This window comes from Solea solea, chromosome 2, assembly GCF_958295425.1.
Source record: "Solea solea chromosome 2, fSolSol10.1, whole genome shotgun sequence".
NCBI lineage: Eukaryota > Metazoa > Chordata > Actinopteri > Pleuronectiformes > Soleidae > Solea > Solea solea.
The window spans coordinates 11,284,127-11,307,205 of record NC_081135.1 but is presented as its reverse complement, the minus strand read 5'-3'; the positions used below and the strand labels follow the sequence as shown (position 1 = coordinate 11,307,205).

Sequence of the window (23,079 nt, the reverse complement as noted above, 5' to 3'; positions counted from 1 at the left end):
CATCTTATCTAACACATATCTTTTTTGAAGTTAGGTTTCTCTGCTTCAAAGGTTGTGTGCAAGTGTAGGGGCCATGCAATCAGACGGTTTATTAAAGGTGCAAATGCAACATTTTGTTTTCATTATAACATAATATTAAGTTGTGGGCCACATATAATGGATGGGGGGGGGGCCTATTACCAGTTTGACTTCAAAATGCAGACATACTTAAATTAAAAAAGGATATTAACAGAGATGAAGGATGTAAACGTTTAAAAGAAGGAATAAAGACAAGAGTTTCAAAAGTTCCAGCCTTACCGATGATGAAAAGGATCTCCACCAGGATATCGCTGACACTCGGCGGGTTCCGTGCCACGGAGCTGCCCTCCTCTCGTACCTCCACAGTGGTGAAGCAGACATTGTAGGGAACAGTCACGGCTACGTAGAAGGTGGCCAGCAAGATCAACCAATCCCAGCAGGCCTTGAACGCACCGTAGTGGAGGAGGATGAGACGGGACTTCTGGATGTCTGCCACCTTGTACTCGGGGACCGGGTTGGCATTGGCTCCGAGGACACTCTGGGTATGGCAACACACACACACAGTTTTATGTATATTAATAGTGTGGATTCACCACTGGGAGTCCTTCATTTGGAAGGATCTCCACTTCATTCACTTCAGCATCAATATTTCAGCACTACTGGTAAGAGAATTCTGCTGAGTGCTGCGTGTTATGAATGCTATGTATTGCTGTAACATATAAGGATTATGTAAATACAACGGTCAACCATGGAAACATTGAATGTCCATGAGGTCAAACCCCAAGCAGGACGGATGATAATTAAACACATGTCTCACGTTGTTGATCTTGAGCTTGCTCTTGGTCTTGTCCTGCTTCTGTAGGTGTCCAGACAGCTGGTAGAGGACAGCGCGGCTGCGGCGGCGCTCCACGTTGAAGCCCGATGGGCAGCTGATCTGGCGGATCTCCAAGCTCTTCTCCTCATCTAAAAGACATGTAAAAGGTTGTGAGGACACGTGGAGGGAACCGCACCTGTAAAACGTGGGATTCCCAAACTACAAACTAATAGAAAGTTTCTTGGAGCAAACAAAGCCGTGTGGTCTAATGTTGCTATTATTCCACAGTCTGGTTTGTGATTTCGTTTTTTTTTCCACTCTTGCGTCTCACTTAATGTTGTTGCTTTTTACTTGCAGCTGCAAAAAAAACCAAAACAACCACAATCCAAATTGATGAGGCCATACGACACATTTCACAGCCTGCGGGTAATGAAGGCATTAAATTGCTGAAGCCACAGTGTACATTCACGTCTGTCGTCTGCTACTGTGAGTTACGACAGCTCTATGAGCTCTGTGTGTGTAAAGATATAAATGCCAAGCAACTTATGACCCCTCAGCTCGAAATATACATTTATTATTTGAAATCAATTGGCAAAATATTCCTCTGAAAAATGCAAGATTTCAAAAACAGGCATCTGATGATGTTCTTATTCATAATTTAGATGTCCTTTGGGCATCTTACTGATTTTTTACAAACCTTACCTGGCAGAAAAGCAAAGACTAAAACAGCAACAGCACATAATATACAGTATATAAGATAATCTATCACTATCACTTGTAAAAATAATAAAGTCCTGCGTTTTGGTGGATCGAGACCATGAAAAATGTACACAGTATGTTACTGAATCTGTGAAAGCATGCCTAGATAAGTTTTGTGCCTTCATTTGGAGAAAAATAAAGGTCAACCTGGCAACGTCCACTTTCTTTACTGTCATAAATTAGATTTATTAGGAAAATAAGAAGACATCAAACAGAGGACACCATCACGGCTCCAGTAATCGTGTATATTTCTACAACTCTCACCAGTGTCTGATTCATTGCCAGGGTCCAGGTCTTTGTTTTCAGTGATGTCCTTATGTGAGACCAGGAACAGAACCACCTCGCTCTTCTCATTCTTAATGGGCACAATGTCCAAGAGACACCAGAACTTGGAGCCTGTGGAAGGAGGCAGGAGATCAGAAAAATCCCAAAACTCCACAAAGGATATTTTTGGGACAGACACCATCAGCCTCACCGCTCTTCTTGTACAGGACAATCTCGGTCTTGAACTCTCGCCGCTCATCCAGGGCTTTCTGCATCTGCGAGGTGAGGCGGTCGCTGGTCTCGCTGCCGTACAGGAAGTGACACGTGCAGCTCTTCTGCATCAGCTCGCCGCGGGCAAAGCCGCTCAGCTCGCAGAAGCCGTCGGAGCAGTAGACGATGGGGTAGACGGACTGGACCTGAGCGTTCCCCAGGACGAAGTTACTGTCTGAGGAGAGGACAGACAGCGGGGACACAGAGACACAGAAACGCAAGACAGGGAAACGGACATGGTGCAGAGATGCAGGGACACAGACATAAAGGACAAGGACACATACACATAAGACAGGGACACAAAGATATGGGACATGGACACAGAGGCAAATATATGGGAGAAGTCAGAAGACCACACACAGAAGACATCTCTTGCATTAAAGCTGGAACTAAGGAGAGCCATTCCAGTGTCCACATAAACACAAAAACCTAATTCATCTTAACTTAATCCAATTAGTGTGAAATCAAGCTGAAAAATATCCTTTTTAACTGCTTCCTTTAAATGACGGTCTTCCAGAAAAACCAACAGTCATTTTGACTCCAGTAACATCCACATTAATATGTATACATGACTTTACTGCTTAACCCTCACGTTCACACTTCACATGATTTTCCCTCATCAATAGTGTAACCATGTGCGGTTTCACATAAGACGTAAAGTTAATTCAAAGACAGCAAAATAAAACTGTTTTAACTTTGCACATACTTCATGTTAAAGAAATCCCCTCTGGGAAAACTTTAATCCACCTGCTGCTTTCTCTCTCTCTTTGCCTTGATGACCTCTACAGTGTTTCAGCAGCAGCAGTGTATTCATCACACGTACTGAATCAGGCTACAGAGAGAAACCTTAGACATTCAAAAATAGAAGTACTGCTGTGTATCTAAAAGGGTACAAAGGTTTGTCGCTGGGGGGAAAAAAAGTATTTTAAAAAAGGTTGCAACCTTTTTTTCGCGAGGCAAATCGGACACTCCAAATTAACCGTAGGTGTGAGTATGAGAGTGGACGGATGCTTGTCTCTATGTGGCCCACTTTTCGCCCTATGTCAGCTGGGATTGGCACCAGCAACCCCCAACCCTCATGTGGAGGATAAAATGGAAGCAAGGATGAATGGATGATGAATTTGTTCACCAATAGGTGAAAGTACCTTATCAAACTGTACTAGTTTAAGCACAATTAAACTAAAAAAGTAGCTTGAGTATTATTGCTACAAACGTAATGTACTATAAATTACACACACATTACTCGGGGTCCCTTGGTCATGAGGGGGCCCCAAGCAGCTACTTAGTTTGCTTACGCCTTGGGCCGGCAATGTACAGAAATGTACCCACTGAAAATAAACAATAATTGTCCACATAATAATTACATTTGACCATTTATTTACCATGTACCGTTAATTATTAAAAGCTAATTCATGTGGTAAAGTTGCAAACATACATATATAGTGAAGTGGTAATGTACAGTAAATAACATTTCTTCTTTTTTTACATTGTAAAAGGAAGACGTGTGTCTGTACCATTGGGGTGAAAAAGGTACAACCTTGTAAATCTCTGACAGTCAAACAGTACATTTCTGGCATCTCCATGCACAGTATTGTACTAGTGAAGGGAACAACTCCCCAAATGTGTTCTTGTCTTGTATCCTTATTTTTGCGTACCATGCAGCTCAGACTTAAATTATTCAAGTAATTTCTTTATTTTTACAGCCTTGGGATATTTGCAGCGGTCATAATATCTCTATCCGTGCATAATAGAGACAAATGAATTATCTTGCACGGCACATATGAGTGTGGGAATTTGGGACTTTCACTTTTAGCTGCTCATGGAGCCGGAGACTGTGACTATATTTCATACCTGCAATGTGACTTTGCCCATGTTACATTGCAGGTACAAAGTATAAGTCATGGAGATGGATGGTATGTGACACATTTATGACCTCTGCGTTGACTGTCACTGTCATTCATGAAGGCAATACCAAGCAGTGCACAAATCACACTCTGATTCACTTCCTGAGTATGATTTGATGTCCCTGGTGGCGACTACGTCCACCTTTTAAATACTGTACAGTCTACCATATTTAATTTTCTTTTTTTGGTTTTTGTACACATTTACTTCGGGAGGCTGGTCTAAAATAAACCCGCAGAGTAGCCTCCTAGTGGCTATTCGATATATTGTTGTTTCCGGTTGGCTTCAGGAGGAAGAACACTTTTCAATTTTCTCAGTGTGAAAACATGAAATTTAATTTAATCCTACTCTGCTGGGGGAATTGTAATTAATTGTATTTCTTATAGCAAATAAGAGATTAACCAAAACATATAAGCCACTTTATCAGTTACACCTGTTCAACTGCATGTTAACACTAATATCTAATCAGCCAGTCATGGCATGTAGACATGGTTGAGATGACCTGCTGAACTTGAAACTGAGCATCAGAATGAAGAGGAAAACTGTTTAAGTGACTTTAAAGAGGCGTGGTTGTTTCATAAACTGCTGATCTACTGGGATTTTGACACACAACCATCTCCAAAGTTTAAAGAATGGTTAAAAAACGGTTTTGAGGTTTGAAGAAGACCATCTCTGAACATACAACATGTCAAAACCTTGAAGAAGATGAACTACAGCAGTAGAAAACCACACCGGGTGTTGCTGCTCCCACTTTATTGGTTGCCCTGTGTACCTAATGAAGTGGCTGGTGAGTGTTAGGAAATATAGATTGCCAGGACGTTCTGGAAGCACGACCTATGACAAAATGCTACGACAGGCTCAGTTATGGGCATGGTCTTGAATAACTCATTATGAAAGTGAGTTAGGTATGAGAGGAGACGAGACACTCATTCCACCGAGATCGTTAAAGTTCATACATAAATGAATCTGGAAGGCCAAAGCACTCAATTTGAGGAACGAGCACAATAAAGGAACAAGGCAGGCGAATGACTGAAAGGCGGAACAGACAGAGTGAGAGTTGGATGAATTAGTAATGACAGTGAGACGGCATGAAAATGAACGGCTGACAATGAAATTTAATGTTTGCGCATAAATAAAGTACATCCAGTGTAAACACTCTCACAAAACACCGCTCACACAAGACATAAACTACTTTTCTGTGCAGGAAAGACATTAATTTAATATAGACATTTATTCTCAATGGCAAATGGGTACAGCACCCGTTCAATATGTGCAACTGCGGTCAATTGTGTTTGTTTTTTGAGTATTTTTGGTTTGAATGGTTGCTGACAGAGAACAGAGAGTAAGTATGTCTGTTAATGATATACCTGTTTGATTCTTACCTATATTTCTTGCCTTTCTTATCCAAACTACATCAAAGTCGGCGCTGCACACATTGGTGCCCTTAGTAAGTCACCTGCCAAGTTTGAAGCCTGTCAAGCTGACAGTCGGAAAGTTATGCTATTAAAAGGCAGACAGACAGCAATACCAGTTGATAATGTTGACATCGTAGCAACATGTCTATGGTGAATAATTAACCAAATAAACCGCTCACACTTTACAGACTGTAAAGTATTAATGGTGCATACCATTTACATCACAACTTGGAACTGGGAGGGACATCACCCCCCCGAGTTCACTGCGTTCCAGTTGAGAATTCAAGGGTATCTCGGGCTAGCAGGTTAGCCATGGTTAGCAATACCAGTCAATAACAAGGAATGCGCCCCTGTACATGGTATTTTGCACACACAAGCAACTTAGCAACATGTCTATGGTTAAAAAAATAAAAGAGTACTATGTGTACGACTGATTAACTGTGAAACAAATAGGAAAGACGTGCTATTAACAGTAAAAGTAGCAGCGTTTGCATGGGGGCAGCCGTCTTGGAATCCTAACTCGGGATACATGAGGTTGCTCAAACGACTACAAATGGAACGCACCACAACACATCCATAGCCTGAATAAATAAATATACAGTAGACATCTAGTAGATGGCTATATTGCATGGATGTGTTGCCAGGTTTATGACTGTGTAGCTAGCAGATGGAATGTGGCTTAATGACTGCATATGCGCCTGCTGTGTATGATGTCACTCTGCTGGTGTGATATATGATGTAACATATTGATTATACAGTATAATGTATATGGGGAACATAAATTCCATAAAAGAGCTTATCACCTGTACCTGTAGTGATGTTTAAAGGACACATGCCACATTTTTTATACAACTGTAATTGTTTGAAATCACTTAATGTACACATTTTGATGTGTCATACATCAGTGGCAGTTCCTGTTAAATTAGATTTCTGATTGTTTTAGCTTCTTCAATGTGAATATTATGGACCAAACGATTACTTGATTAATTGTGAAAATAATCGACAGATTAATTGATTATGAAAATAATCGTTAGTTGCAGCTTTAGAGTGGATGCAACGTTGTTAAGTCATTTAACCAAGCAGGTTCTCAATAGTATTTCAATTCAGGGGGGGTATGAAAAAATTCTGTCCTCTAGGGGGGGGGCATGACAGAAAATAATTGAGAATCACTATGTTAAGACATTTGAACAATAAAACCTCTGCCCAACAGTATGTCAGATCGAACAGTTTGGCTCTATTTTCTGGCCTGTATCACTGCGCCGGGTCACAAGTCAGTGTTTCAGCTCTTTTAGTCAGAGAGAGGGTGAGGGAAATTAAACAATCAAACACATTTGACTAAGAAACTGATGCAGATGACCCGTGTAGAGAAAATCCATTGGGTTATCTTTATGAACCAGAGTACGCACACGAGGACCTTTACCAGAGAGAGAGCCATATGGACTCCACAGGGGCCCCAAGTCAATCAGGCAGTAGAATATTTACCCAGAGTGCAGCTGATGACAACCTTTTCTGCATGCGTAAAAAATATTGTATATAATACCCTTGTTGTCAGTTTCACCTTGTGTGTTAGAAACGGCCGTGGTAACAGCTGCACCGTGAAGCACAGAGGAGAAAAGAGGCCATCCACCATTTCATACATAAAAATGATGCAGCTGGTTGTTTTGACAAGTGTGACGGCACACAATAGGATTTGACAAAGTACTCCTCCCAGAATAATGGACTTGTACTTTTAATGATTAAGCAGTAGAATAGAGGAATATATGAATATTGAAGAACACAGAGCCCTTTTCCATGCAACAAGAAGAGTGCTTTTTATTTAAGGCTGAAATATGGCATGAAATATCAGGACAATTACAGTGCAGCTTTCAAGAGGAGTTTCTTTAAAAAGAAAAAAATTATAGTAATTGATGATGGTAGTTGTTTTTGAGATGGTCAGGACAGTGTATTTACATTGGAATATGACTATATTCATGTGGCTCAGTGCTAGAGCGAGTTGTCTTTTAACTGGAAGGTTGTGGGTTTGATTCCCAGCACTTCACCCCACGTTGCTCCTGAAGGCAAAGATGATGTAATAATGAAATAACATACATAATAAACACTGTGCGGTTTTCTGAGGCCCAGTAAATATCCCTCAGAAATCATTTTGCAGACAATTTGATCAAAACTAATTTCACATGTTACATATGCTGCCAGGAGCAACTGAAAGTCATGTGCCTTGCTCAGGGACACATGGCATTTAGATGAGCATTAAAACCCACCAAGACACTCTACCAACAAACCAAAGCTGCCTCTTTAAATTCAAGTTTTAACTGCACAAATAAATGAAATAAGTATTAAATACATTTATATTCACTCTTCCTCTCCAAACTAGATTAAACCCTTGAGGCTTAGACAAATGTGACAGATGTATCTTCCTCCAGCTGTCTGCAGAAACATGCTGCACCACGCAAATATTAAATATGTTACTAAAAGACTGAGCACAAAACACAAACTTCTGTCCTGTTGCAGCAGCAGCAACCGCCTCCCAAAAAAGTCACATATATGCACCTGGATGTGTGATATATAGACTCTGCCTGGTGAGCTGAGCTCATATATAGTGGTCAGCTCCATGCATAATAGGGACACTGATATTAATCGACTTCACTTTTAACTGTGGCTAAAAATGTCCCGGTCACGTAACCCTGAAGGCTCAGCTACTGTTCATTAAGGGTTTTTGGTCACACTCTCATTAGCATAACGGGGAAAATTTGACAATTGACAAGTTCCTGCAGTAGCAACTAGCAGACGGAAGATAATATGCTAAAAGAACTAGAGACGGTGGCAGAACTACACCGTTAAAGGGTAACTAAAAACCCCTCTTCTGGATTTTGAAAAATGTCAAGAAAGTGGGCTGAGAGGAGGGAGAGTGAATAGCAATGCAGGGGGCATAGCTAGGTTTACCTGGACAAGTAATTGAGTTATGTGTTACATAAACATGCCAATCCAAAAACTCTGATCCAGTACAGCCCATTTAGAAACAAATTTAATTCTGAACGAGAGGGCTGTTATATGCCAATCGTCATTCGGTTTGGTGTCCATATACAATCACAACTGCCTGGTTTGGTGCTATCACGTGTCGGATCTATGTAAACATGACATATTTCTCTTTTGTTACTGCTGTATTTACATTCCAAAAAGAACTAGGACTGCTCACAGTATGCATGCAGTCAAGAAGAGTGCCCTCGCATCACCGACGCAACTCGGGGCGTGCAGCAGTCCTCTGACCTCAATATATCCCTCACTCAGCAGTCAGCTCACTTCACTTTTATTGAGGAATATTTGTGCCAACTTCTATGAATACTGACTCAACCACGTTGTGACGGGAGCCCAGAATGGATGAAGGGCGCTATAGAGTTAATGAACCACACACAAGTGTTAGTGTGGTATCATACTAAAGGAAATATTTGTGAGAATCAGACTGGTATAAGAATAGTTAACAATAGCTATAGGCCGAGATACCTTTGCGTCCATGTTTTTGTGAAATCGAGGGTGGCGTCACTCCCAGGTCCAATTTCCCTTTGCAAATAAACGCTTCATGTCCTCCACCATTTTGCTTCCACCCTTTTTCCTCTGCGTCATATTCCTGTTCTGAATCCTTCCCGAGGCAGTGGGAGATGCCTGTCACAACCACGATGCAAGCCAGGTGTAAAAGCCAAAGCACAGAAGCACCGAGACTCAGCCCCAATAAACCCTGGTAGTGATGGCAGAGACAGTGACAGCCCGTCACAATACATCCACCACCGCCGTGCACAATGCTCTGCTACACACACACACACACAAACAGGCTGGTAACACACTGTTTTGTCTACTTTTAAGAGGCCAACACTGCAAATCAACAAAAAAACAGGTTTTTGGATGTGTTTCCTAATCTTTCACTGAAAGCATGTTCTCACTCAGCTTCAAAACTTCCCAGCCCACAGCTGTCTGCCAGAACTCCCCTGACAAAAACACTAAACTCTCTCGCTCTCAAGATGCTCGCTCCTCTGTCTCCTTTTTTTCCTGTTACAAGAGCATAACATCCAGTCTGTAGTGACCTATTTGCCATTTTAAAAGACTTTAAAACCTTTTCCAAATAAAGGTGCAGCCTTGCAGGCCCCAGGGACGAGTATATTTTAGAAACCAAAATCATTACCACAGAGTCGAAAACTGTTTGCCTCTCTCCTCAGTCAGCAACAAAATGTGCTCATTATCACCTGAGCTGTAAAAAATTGGTGCAAATTGATAGCACATCAGCTCCCAACACCAAGATAACATTTATATGGCTACTACACTCAATATATTCAGAAGATCATCAATATGAACAAATAACGCTGAAGGCATTTGTTTGCCTCCAGTAAAGCAGATTTTGCTGTTTACAAACTGAATCCCTATAGGATTTATAACATTTAAATCATAATTCCTGTATAGTATATAGTATAATATGCTGTAGTAGGCATATTGGGATAATTGTGAAATGAAACCCTTAAAGCAGATTAAAGCAGGATTTTTACCTTAATTTAACAGCTCATTGTGATGTTTAAATGTCTTCTTGCGGGGATATTAGGCGCCGTCTCCACTCTCCCTGCCATCTGTTGGCAGAAAACTAGCCTTGCAGACCTGGAGTCCTCACAATCAGGAGGTCTCAGGTCTCGCCTGAAAAACAAAATTGCTTCACTGCACTACAAACACACCCACCCCCTAGCCAGGTACCAGCTATAAGATCAAGGCAATGAAAACTTGTTGGAGGAAGTGAGGGAGAGGAAGCGACCGTCTGTCCAAGATGTATATATATATATATATATATATATATATATATATATATATACATATACATTCATATACATACATATATATATATATATATATATATATATATACATTCATATATATATATATATATATATATATATATATATACATACATACATACATATATATGTAGTATATGTACATATATATACACACATGCATATGGAGGAAGAGTGTTTTTGGAATTTGCATTTTTGTCCTCCCAAAAAAAATTAATGCAAATAAAAACAATAATTAGCACATTCACCTTGGTCTTCTGTTTCCATTTATGCAGATCAAAGCAGAAGCTGGGGAAAAACCCTGCATGCAATGTTGAGTCAATTGACTCAGGAGTGAATGCTGATTAAACACATTCCCACTAGTCAAAAACCCAATTAATCCAGGATTAAAAGGGGTTTGGACCAGTGGGAATGGGGTATTAGCTGCAGCATGAATTTACATGACATCATGTAAAGGGAGAATAAAGGTGATAACAATTGATATTTGGACAAAAAGACCTGTATTTGACCATTATGCCCACAACAGAACACAATCTCACACAAAATGGGTAATGAGACATCTCTGGGTTACAAAGAGCTCAAACTAAAGCTCTCCACTCCAATATCAGAGAAAGAAAAAAAAAAGGGTCGAGAAATCCCTCAGAGACTCCGCGGGTATTGCGTTGCATTAATGTTGCATGGAAAAGATGGAAGATCCCAGCTTCTGAGTTGAAAACGCTGTTCTGCACAGCTGGCTCTGACAACACACCGTAACCACAATGAACATCGCCCTGCACTGTTTCTCTCCTGTGAGCCAGATCACAAACTGGAACATGGCACCCTAATATCTCAGCACATTTAGGACAGCGCCCCCCCTATCTACATCCACATACAGTTTTACTGTTGTGTGGTCAGTGAAGGACCTCTCTAAAGGTTTCTCCAACTGTGTTTGGACCACGGGTAAAGCCAGAAGTACGGGAAGATGGTAACATTTATTCACTGTGTTTCTTAGTTTATTCTTTATTTATTCTAGACACAGTCACACACATATCTAATTGACTAATGAAAACCAAAATAGGAATTCATTTAAAGCTAACCATTTCGGCACCCTTTCCCAAAGCATCTGGAAACTACGGTGGCCTTCACATACCAGAAAGGATGTTAATATTCTTAGTTTGCATAGTAAGAGTAGACACTGTCCTATTGCAATTAACTTCCTACCACATCCTTTTTGTGTGATACATAGTTATATGATAAGTAAAATAAGGTCTACAGGGTCAGAATTCCTCAAGTCAGGTTGAGTAAACTGTACTCTGTATACCCTGAAGAGCCTAATGGAGAAAACCATCTGGCAGCCTGTACGCAGGGGCTGCAGGGCAAATACACAAAGTTGATCAGATCCGGGGAAGTGCAATCTGTTCCACTTTCTGACCGCTGTTGACATAACGAAAAAATCCTAATTGAATCAACTCTACCTCATAAAGCAGTGCCTCTAGGGGACACGCCGCAAAAACATCACATACCTGAGGACACTACTAAATAATATTCCCGATGCATCTTTGAACATGTAGAGTGACAGAAATGCTATACCGCAATCTACACTAATGAAGTTCTTTATGTTTTCTGTTACACACAGATGTGTGTAAGGAAACAGAAGGAGCCTACAGTGTCTGTGTGCTGCTGGCTGACTCCTGCCTGATAGAACTGTGTTATGTAACACTGTTCCACTATCCTAATAAATACTGTTTGCAAATTGACTAAGAGTGATTTCCCTGTGGCGCTTGGTTCTGCAATGAATTCTGTGTGAAAACAGGCGAGTAAGAGTCTGAAAACAATATGACTAAATGTCTACCCCAGTTTGTTTTGTAATAGTGTTGCAACCGTTATTATTCAATTCATAAAAGACAGGATTGTTACCCTAATTTGACAGCTATGGAGTCATTGTGCTACTGTGTTTGAGTGTTGGACATTTCCCACTTACGAGTTCTTACATAAATATGTTTTATCACATTTCCACATTAGCTTACTTAGCAAACTGGGATTATTTTGTGTTTGCCTTGGGCCAATTTAACAGGTTAATCCACACCCTTGACTGTGTGTGAAGTATCTTGAATTAAGGCCAAATCCACATGGAAATGGACAAACAAGCTTTTTCTTTGTCGTTTTGATAGAACACGGTATTGTTTCAGGAAATGACTCCATCCACACGAAACGCCCCCAAAATGACTAAAAATGTTTGTAGTACATATGCCAGGCCTGTAGGTGGTGCTGTAACGCTACACCAAAAATAGAGAACACATTGCAATGTATAATCACAGAAACAGAGACTGAACAAACCAAGCCAGGGGAAAGAGAGAGGAATAAAGAAAGATAATAAAAGTTATGACCAACTTGGTGACTTTGTCGCAATATTTAGCGACTTTTCAGACCCCCGGCAACTTTTCCTTTTTTTCTTTTATTTTTTTAAAGTGACTGGCAACACATGTGGCAAAGGCTTGTTCTGCCACATGACTGAGCTTCATCTAGTTGTATTGACTGCAGGCAGGGAATTAGTCTGACTGAAGACACAGAGAGGGAGAGAGAGAAGCCACACAGTCAACACAGAGTCACAGACAAGAACGAGCTGTGGATGTACAGTGCAGCTGACCATATCAAATCCAAATCACTCATCTCTTCATTCAAGTAAAAATAGTGTCTGAGAAAATATGTTTTGTATTTTCCTCCCCTTGTTTTTTTTCCGCTTCAGTTAGTTGTCATTGACAGTATAGTTGGAAACACTGCCAAACAATCTCCAAACACAAGAGTATGATGACCACAATAACTACAAATATAGGGACAGTGAATGCCAGCGCAAGAAAGAGGTGGAACTATGACATAATCATTTTCCCAAAGTAGCACATCAGTTGTCTAGATGAAAAAGCAAGGGCGGCATTTGGCCACGTCCACACAGGAAATGTATCGAAATGTAAACTATTTGTTTTCAAAAGAGTTTTTAGAAAATACAGCATCATTTCAGGAAATGTCTCCATCCACACGATCCGTCCCCTTAAACGGCATAAAAAAAAAGACTAGTGACAACTGTAGCAACTTTCTGGCATAACCCTAGTCATTGGTATTGTCCATTTAAGTAAAAATAGTGTCTGTGATAAAAAAAAAAAGGGTTTGTTTTCTCCTCCCTTTTTTTTTTTTACATTTTATTATCACTGTTAATCTTCAACACAGATGGCAAATTGCTGCTCAATATGATTAGATGTTATGTTTTACAGGCCTGTCCATTCCACAGCTGACTGACATTTTTCATTTTTGTGACATTGCATTCATTAGTTGGTTACAATCACGTTGTGAAGAGGATTTTAAGCAATACAGTAAAAAAAAAATGCTCCAGAAAATGATCTCCCACCCTACCTTTAAGTGACTGTGCAGGAGAACAGACATAAAGATGTCTGGAATTAACCCTTTGAATACAGCCTGATGGTTCTGCTGCAAATCAAAGCCTGTCAATGGTAATTATTATGCTGACTGCATTAATTAATGGTGAGTCAACGTCTTAACACCATTGACATAGTCAGGAAATCACAATCTGTTTTTGGGTAAAAGCAGGATTTTGCTCAAAAATAAGTTTGCATGTATTTTGTTTTTGTTTTTTTTTATTTGGCCCAAAAGTGGTTTGTCTGTATGTAAATTAATAAATAAATAATGACTTTGTTGACTTCACATTTGTGCATCAGATTATGTTTTATGAATGTCCTCATCCTAATCCTCATCCAACTCTGCAGGATTAAGACTTTGCCACAGTTTAAATGTAAAAAGCTCGAACATTTCAGAGCAAACAACATTTAGTGTGAAGAAAGAAAACGCACATGAAAATTAAATTAACTTACGGGTCCCGTCGAAACGAGTGGCGATGGTGTCCAGGAAGGTGTTTTGTGGCGCAATCAGTCCCCGCATCACCGGCATCCGAGAGCGCGTCGAGCCGCGTCTCTCCCGGCGCTCGGAGCCATGGCTCTCCCCGGCGGAGGACACGAAGCCCGGCAGGAACCTGGGCGAGATTCCCGGCGCTCCTCCTAAACCCTGGAGGAGGGCGCCGAGCCGAGACCCCCTCTGGGACTCCAGGGTCCGTGAGTGAGTACCGACCACCGAGCAGGTGATCTGCGGGGAGAAGAGTAGGAGAGAGCAGCCACTTGAGGCTGGAGGAGGTTATGGAGGAGAGAGGAACAGTGAGAGGATGCTCACATTTACGCACGGATGCAGCGCGACCTCTCTCCCCCTCCTCCTCCTCTTTCTCTCACTCTATTCAAACATTTATTCTCTCTTTCCTTTTTTTCACTTTGCCAGTCCATCTCTTTGATATTCTCCTTCTCTCTCCTCACCGCTCAGCCTTTGATGCCCTGATGAATGAATGACCGAATCAATGCCCCTTCAAAGAGGTAAAGTGTCTTTATTTTGGGTGTTGCCGATTAATTCATATGTTTCCCGCAGTGTCTGTCATGTGTCTGTCATCCATGTAGAAATGTTTGAATATTTTATATTATTACGTAACGTTATATACATTATCACCTGTTTTTTGTTGTTTTGTTGTAAGACATTTGGGATTTGGGATGCATTAAAATGGGATTCACTCTCATTTTTGGACTGCATTCATCACCTAAAATAAAACACGCATTTGGGATACTGAGTGTGGCTGCTAGGAAAGCCATAAAGCAGAAATTCCATTTATTAATTTACAACCCATAACTTCTTAAGTTATGGAAAACTAATAAATTCGGTCTTCTTTGGATGCTTTGTAAAAAAGTGCTTCTTCCTTTTCTCATTACTAGTATTTTACTCATTCTTGTGCTTTTAATGTAAGCGACTTTGAGTTTGTGAAGACTGACATAAATAAAGTGCATTATTATTGATATTGTGAGATTTTTCTTCCGTTATTTCACTTTACACAATTATACATTGATAAAAAAACTAAAATAAACAATTGGGATTTATATTTGTGAAAGCATTCTTACTTTACAGTACATTTGATTTGCCAAATATAGACATAAATAAACATATGTCACAAAATTTAAGTATATTGATTAGTATGGTTACTTCTGGCAACCTTTTGAATTGAATTCTTTTTAATTAAAAGGGAAGAATATCTGACAGTAATGCATTTTTAATATATACACAACTATGAGGGTAATGATCTGTGCACTCCATCCACAGTCATTCACAAAGTAAGGGATCATTTAAGTGGGTTTTTGAGGGGAATTCAAGCTTGTGTAACAGCATTTCAGGCTTGGTATAGGTACAGTAAGAGCAAAGCAAAATCCGCCTGCAGATTAAAGCTGAGCCGACATTTGTCACCGGCTGAATGAACTGCAGTGACTGAACAAAGACGTAGGAGAAGCTGCTGCACAAGATAAAAAACGTCTGGAAGAAACTATAACGTGGAGGAGAGAAGTCTTACCACACTGTCATGTGACTGTGACTGAGGTCCTGATCCTGTACAATGTAGTGTAGGTTTGCTATAATGGTATTATTATGGGAAATAGTGCCATCAACAGGATATGACATGCATATGATGAAACTACAAAATAAGAAGTGGAAACTGTCCATTTCAGTTCAGTTACATCCTTTGTCAGACAGATTATTATTATAATATATGATGTACATTGTTTATCTTTCCTTTTCTTTTTTTTGCACACCTGTTGTCAAATGTATGTAAAATAGCCTCTTTAACAGTCAGGCACAATTATTCTATACAAAAAATTATTTTTTATTATTATTTAGTTTAGTCATTGGGTTAAGGTGGGGGGAGCAATTTTCACCATTCTACCGATACAAATATACACAGTTGTTATTTTAAAAGTTGTTGCTTTTGTTATTTTAAAAGAATTATACACGTCTACAAACACTACTTATGGGTAATATAATCCGTTTCTTTAATCCTCCTATAAATGTTACACACTGGACCTTTAACAATCACTAATTCACTATGAGTCAATCCTTCGAATCAAATGAAGTCGTCAAATTGAAAGGATCAAGTATTTATTCACCTCCTACAACATGTTCACCTGCTTAGTAGGTGTGGTTTGGTGCAGGTAACATTATTCTGTCAAATCTACAGTGATATTTTCCATTACTGCTTTCATATTACATTGCTTTACCTGTTCTGTTCAGTGCAGCAGGTTTGCTACGTAAGGTTTTGTTTGTGTTGAGGTGAAGAGTCTTTTGGCTCTTATGGAAAGTAGCCATTAAGTACTTAAAATGTTCGCTACAGGGTTTTACACTTGAATTCAAAGTCTGTGAAGGTGGATATTAGAATGCATTGTGTGCTAATATTATACTATATATTATCCTGAGAAAACTCTCCCCATCCCTTATCATAGTACTTACATCAGGTGGCTCAGAGTTCTCCTCCCTTACAGGTTACCACAGTGACACATTTCAACATCAGCAGCTTCTCAGTGTGAACACATCTGCTGTTCCTGTGCGTCTGTCTCGGCGCATCTCTTTGTGCTCCACAATGTCTGTCCTCCAGGGCGTCCTCTACGTGGTCCTCAGCTGGACCAACCTCTGTCAGATCCTGTGGGTGGTCGTTACTGGGCTGGTTACCGTGGTGGCGGCGTGGACGGCGAGGCTGCTGGTGCGTCACGCCTGGTATGTGCACAGACTGTCGTGCTTCAGCAGGCCCCGTGCACACTCTTGGCTGATAGGTCACCTGGGCCAGGTAGGACAAAAACACACAAACACACACACATCATGTATGTTGTTTGTGGCTGGAGAAAGAAACACCACTTTTTTTACAACATTTTTACTGTATGTTCTATTTAGTCGTTATGATGAAAGACAGAGGAAATGCTCTTTGTATCTGTTGCCACATAACATATTACAAAACGTCCTCATTGAAATCAATTTCCTTTCAACCATTACTTAGAAATCAGAAAGGAAAACCTCTAACAAATTTTACTTTACTCTCTTTATCCAACTTTAAAATAACATTATTGAGATTATTTAAAAAAATAAAAATAAAAATAGAGACTGTCATCTTGTACTTTAGGAGTTGTAATGATGGAAAACTAGGTAGAACACATACAAAATGGACGGTCCAAGTTTTTTTTTTGTGCACTAATCACGTGTTACCCGCCACGTGGATGGATTAAAGGTATAGTGCCGACTAAAACAGACCAAATTTAAGAGGAATAAATCGTTTTTGGGTGTCTTCGAATAAATGTTACAAATTTTACTTCAATACATTGGCAAGAAAATGGCTGCTTTTATGTTTTTCTGTTGTATTTTGTGTATCAGATGCAGAGCACAGAGGAAGGTCTCCTCCAGGTGGACGACCTGGTGCAGACATACAAACACTCCTGCAGCTGGTTCCTCGGTCCTTTCTATCACCTGGTCAGAGTTTTCCACCCCGACTACGTCAAACCTTTACTGATGGCACCTGGTACTGTCACACTCTGTCGTGTCAAAACTAAAAAAGCACATTTCCCCCAAGCTTCATTTACTAACATTCATCGTTCTCTTTAAGCGAGCATCACAATGAAAGATGAGCTTATCTATGGGCATCTGCGTCCATGGCTTGGTGAGTCAAACATGGTTCTCTTTAAACTTTAAATTAAACCAGGAAAAACAGATTATTCTGCTTCTTTACATAGAATCATGATCTAGATAGATAGATAGATAGATAGATAGATAGATAGATAGATAGATAGATAGAAAGATAGAAAGATAGATAGATAGGTTGCTAGCTAAAACGATTGCTAGCTAAAACGATTGCTCGCCTAAATGATAGCTTGCTAGCTAATATATAGACAGACAGATAAAGATATTTTGGTTTTTTTAACAGTTTTGCCCATTAAAAGAAAAAGGTATTTCTTGGGTAGATTCTTACCAAAATTGAACAGAAAATTCTGATTGTTCCGTCAAAAATTGTAGATAGGAAGTTGCTAGACAAACCCATGCCGATGACAGAGGGGAATTAGGTTATGAAATATTGATTCCATTTGCTCTGTGTCGCTATTGTCTGCTATTACAATTTCTTGCGTTCCAGGCCAGAGTTTGCTGACAACCAACGGGGACGAGTGGCTGCGCAGGAGGAAGCTGCTGACCCCGGCATTTCATTTTGACATCCTGAAGAACTACGTTAGCACATTTAACGCCTCTGCTAACACCATGCATGTATGGCACACACTTTATGGGAATGTTTTTGCATCATCTATTTTTTTAAGAGGTCCATCACACTTACAAATGGGTGGCAAGACAATTATACAAAGTTGTTGTTTTTTTTAACTACCAACCCCAACATGGTATTCCAAGATGGCTGCCACGATACAAACACTGCTTCTTGCACTGTTAATAGCACTTCTGACATATTTCTTTCATAGTAAATCAGTGGAACACATTGCGCTGTTTAATTTTGACCACAGACATGTTGCTGCACTGTTTGAGTGTGGAAAAATACCACATAGAATTCTGTTATTGACTGGTATTGCTATGAATAACAATGGCTAGCCCGATATACGTTTGCATCCATTTATTTTTCTCACTTCTCAACTTGAACGCTGTGATCTCAGGGGCTAACGCCACTCCCGGTTCTTCCGATGTAAATGTAACGCAGGACAATGCTGTTTCATGTCCACCTTCTCTCCCACCCCAGGATAAATGGTGCCGCCTTGTGGCAGAGGGCAGGACCAACGTAGAGATCTTTGACCATGTCACCCTGATGACACTGGACAGTTTACTGAAATGTGCCTTCAGCTACGACAGCAACTGTCAGGAGTGAGGACAGACACTTAACCTTCCTCCACTCATGTGTTGTCGATGGCTATTTTTTGTTTTACTTCTCCATTTTTTATTATTTTTCTCTGCAGGTCAAACAGCGAGTATGTGTCAGCGATAGTTAAGCTCAGTGACCTCGTCATCGATCGTCGCTTCAAAATGTTGCATCACTGGGACTGGATTTACTGGAAAACTCAGCAGGGGAAACAATTCAAGAAAGCCTTAAGTGTTGTGCACAGGTACATGCAAACAATTTTACCATAGCATTACCCTCATGTCTATATTCTATTTTTAGCAATGCAATTTTTTACTGTACTTTATAACAACTAATGAGTTTTACAGCACTTATATATTATTTTAGTACATTTAGGTCTGCAGGAAATATTTTTTTCATAATCAATTGTCAATCGAGTTGTTCTGTCCAAAAAATGTCGATTGATGTTCCCAAACGTCCTATTTTGTCCACAAACCAAAATATTTTGGTTTTGATGATTACAAAGTTATATGGTGCAAAGAAATCAGGTAAAAAAATCACATTTAAAAAGCTGAAAAATCAAAAAAATCTCAATTTAATGGATTATCAAAATAGTTGCAGATTAGTCTAGTAATCGATGCGTTGGTACAGCACTAATTATGTACAAATATATACCATAACATAAAGTAGTGACCTTCCATGTCACATTTAATAGTATTTATATACCATATTTCACTGCGCTGTTAACAATTCATTATCTACAGTTCTATATACAGGTACTTTTAAGGGCTTTATACTGTATAATCCTTTCATGATGCCATTCCAGGTTCACCAGTGAAGTGGTTCAGAGGCGTCGTGCCCTCATTAGCCAGCAGAGGGAGACGGACACAGAATTCACCACTTCACCTCAAAGAAAGAGAGACTTTGTGGACCTGATATTGCTGTCAAAGGTAGGACAGAAGAACAACTGTGATTGACTTGTGTTTTACTGGTGCGTGTGTCTGCTTCTCTGTCATAAACACTGACCTTGTCACGACCAGTGGTCCTCACCAAGACCAAAACCTGGTCCTAATGAGGTAGAGCCTCATTTCTGAGCAACTGGTTAAGTTTAGGGATAAGCTTTGAATTGTGGTTAGGTTAAGGTTAGGGTTAGGTTATGGTTTTGTTTAGGCCAGACTTGGGCATCATATCGTTCCTGTGGTATCTTTGATTACCTACTTTGTCTTTCATTCAGCTGATTTTATTGCAGGAAAACAATTGACTGCTCTCTTTATAACCCTATGTGCAGTACTCTAGCACCCTCCACTGGCTCTCAGCTGCAATTACACACAGAAGTCATTCTGTCGCACCCCTTCCCGCATAGAACCAACAACAGATAAAACCCCAAAATATTTGATTTTTTTCCATTGATGACTGGTCATGTAATCCACAGCAACTTTTAAAGATATTCTCATGTAACAACTGTCCCTACTGATGACTACTTTACAGTGCCTTCAGATAATGTACTGTATGTTCAGTGCTATATAAATAAAATGGAATTAAATTGTATAGTATTTGAGCTGTCGTGTTAGAGCTCTGGAATCAGGGGTATCTGTAAAATACAACAAAATAGAGGGGGTGGGGGGTGGGAGAGCACAAACTAGGGAGAGGGAGAGAAAAAGTTATTGTCATGAGAGGGCGAGACAGATAAAGAGAGAGGAGGCGAAAGAGAGGGAGTGCTCGCTGCATATTGGCAGTATAACATGGCAGCATAACAAAGTGATGGTTCACCAGCCCTAACTATAAGCTTTATTAAAGAGATAAAATTAATATTGAGCAGAATTTAGTTCAGCATGATGGTCATGATGGCCCAACGATGGCTGTGTGGGTGTGTATATTGCAGGATGAAGATGGACAAGGCCTTACAGATGAGGAGATACAGGCTGAGGCCAACACCTTCATGTTTGCAGGTTAGTCTACTATCACGGCGCCATTTTGGCGTTACAGAATGACTGTAAGTGCCTGACACACTTACTCACACACGTAAAAGATCACTGCAAGACAAAATAATTTAAAAGGAATTAAATTAAAGTGACTTGCCCACAGGTCACGACTCAACAGCCAGTGCAATCTGCTGGACGCTGTATAATTTAGCACGACACGCTCATCATCAGGACAAATGCAGACAGGAAGTGATGGATTTGATGCAAGGACGGGACAGAGAGGAAATAGAGTGGTCAGACAACACACACACACACACACACACACACACACACACACACACAACTATGTGATTATGTATGTACTGTATATATATATATCGCCACCAGTTGCTGACCAGTGCTTTATACCAAATGAAGAGACCATGTAAACTAAAAATAAATACAGCAAATGTGCTTATTTATAAAGACTGATACATATACATCTGTATTGCTATCAATTCAAAAAAATCTAGTATTTACATGTGACTGTGTTTGTACTTATCTCTTTGTACTCAGGGAGGATCTGTCAAACCTCACGTTCACCACCATGTGCATCAGAGAAAGCCTCAGACTCCACTCACCTGTGCAGGCTGTGACAAGGAAATACAGCCGGGACATGATGCTGCCTGGGGATCGAACAGTACCTGAGGGTGAGAGGAACACACTGTGACACCGTTATGATGTGCAAAAAAACTCTAAAAGACTAAACATTTAAACATTTTTCCTCAGGTGCCATTTGTTTGGTCAGTATTTATGGAACACACCATAACCCCACTGTCTGGACTGACCCACATGTAAGAAACCTACCATGAAAAATAATTTTTTTGTTGACTGTGAAACAGAGTCATCATATCTCACCTGTGTTGCTTTATTAGGAGTACAATCCTCTGCATTTTGACCCGGCCACCACAACAAGCAGAGCCTCTCATGCCTTCATCCCCTTCTCGTCAGGCCCCAGGTGAGCTGTCCTCACTGACGCTGACCATTTATGAAGAGCTGATTCTGACTCTGTGTGTGTGTGTATGTGTGTTTGTATCCGCAGGAACTGCATTGGTCAGAAATTTGCACTGGCAGAGCTGCGAGTGGTCGTGGCACTGACCCTGCTCAGGTTTCGTCTTACCCTGGGGCTGAACCCCAGCGGTGGTGGTGTCCGTCGTCTTCCCCAGCTGGTCCTGCGCGCCGAGGGAGGGCTGTGGCTGCAGCTGGAGCCTCTGACTGCGCATGACATGGAGAAATGAACCAAGAAATAATAAGTACACATAAGCTCTGGCCTCACACTGCATGATTCTCAGTCAATTTGGAAGCAAAGCAAACATTTACTGTTTCATTAAAGGAAAATTACTGGCAAAACTTCCTATAAAATAACTTCCTATAACCTCCTAAAAATGTATTCAAAACTGTTCAAAAAGCTCTGTAATTACTGCTTTTAACAAAGCAATATTTTCTATATGCACATTTGTTAAGATGCGACAAGTTAGTGTCTATCTGCTATAATATAATAACATTTACAGGCAGAGTTTAAGGAACACAAAGCATAATAGTACAGTAGCATGTTAATAATGCATAAAATCACCATATAAAGAGATGAATGGCTGAAAAAAAAATTTTTTTAAGTGTATACTTGTAATGTTGGCATTTTATCCTGTATATTTGCATTAAGTTACAGATGATTGTTGTCTTTTTTTGTGTGATTGTTGTTTTATTCTACAGAAAACTGTGGAATTTGAATTGTTTCCTGCAAAATGCTGCCTCTTTCTTTTTGTTTTTGGCCAGTCCTAGTTCATATTGTCATGGAACGTATATTGTAACCTATAATTTCTTTTCTTTTCTGTTTTTTTTAATAAATAGCCTCAAATAAGTCCTGTTATGAATATAATCATTTCATAATAAAACCATTAAAACAGTTGTAGTTGTGTGTTCATATATATATCTATATGTATATATACATATAGATATATCAGTGTTGATATGGGATGATATATAGTTCTCAATAACAATGTATTTATAATACAAAACTAATCTATTAGTAAAAAAAAGTGCTGTTTTTGATGTTTTCTGGCTTCAATTTCAACATCTGGACGCAAGGAGGCGGAAAAGAACCACATTGATAGTGCATATTAAAACGCATATATAT

At 39.9% G+C, this 23,079-nt stretch overlaps 2 protein-coding genes across 6 annotated transcripts in view; one reads left to right on the top strand and one right to left on the bottom strand.

The window, feature by feature from the left end:
* Nucleotides 1-16,774, bottom strand: part of LOC131451792 (potassium voltage-gated channel subfamily H member 8-like) — a 35,922-nt gene extending 19,148 nt beyond the window's left edge. For all 5 annotated transcript variants that reach the window (XM_058622328.1, XM_058622329.1, XM_058622330.1 and 2 more), the window contains exons 1-6: nt 16,620-16,774; nt 14,129-14,396; nt 2,067-2,300; nt 1,856-1,987; nt 836-981; nt 298-556 (exon numbers count right to left, since the gene is read on the bottom strand). In XM_058622328.1, the coding sequence (XP_058478311.1) occupies nt 298-556; nt 836-981; nt 1,856-1,987; nt 2,067-2,300; nt 14,129-14,204 (847 nt within the window). In that variant the 5' untranslated portion in view covers nt 14,205-14,396; nt 16,620-16,774. The remainder of the gene's footprint in view (nt 1-297; nt 557-835; nt 982-1,855; nt 1,988-2,066; nt 2,301-14,128; nt 14,397-16,619) is intronic.
* On the top strand, nt 16,750-22,807 carry LOC131451900 (cytochrome P450 4F3). Its single transcript, XM_058622338.1, has 13 exons — nt 16,750-16,953; nt 17,532-17,676; nt 17,761-17,814; nt 18,283-18,410; nt 18,889-19,010; nt 19,103-19,249; nt 19,811-19,934; nt 20,867-20,933; nt 21,070-21,199; nt 21,462-21,595; nt 21,675-21,739; nt 21,821-21,903; nt 21,988-22,807. Exons 1-13 carry the CDS (start codon nt 16,750-16,752, stop codon nt 22,181-22,183), a joined length of 1,599 nt encoding a protein of 532 aa, XP_058478321.1. The 3' UTR covers nt 22,184-22,807.
* The last annotated feature ends 272 nt before the right edge of the window (nt 22,808-23,079 follow it).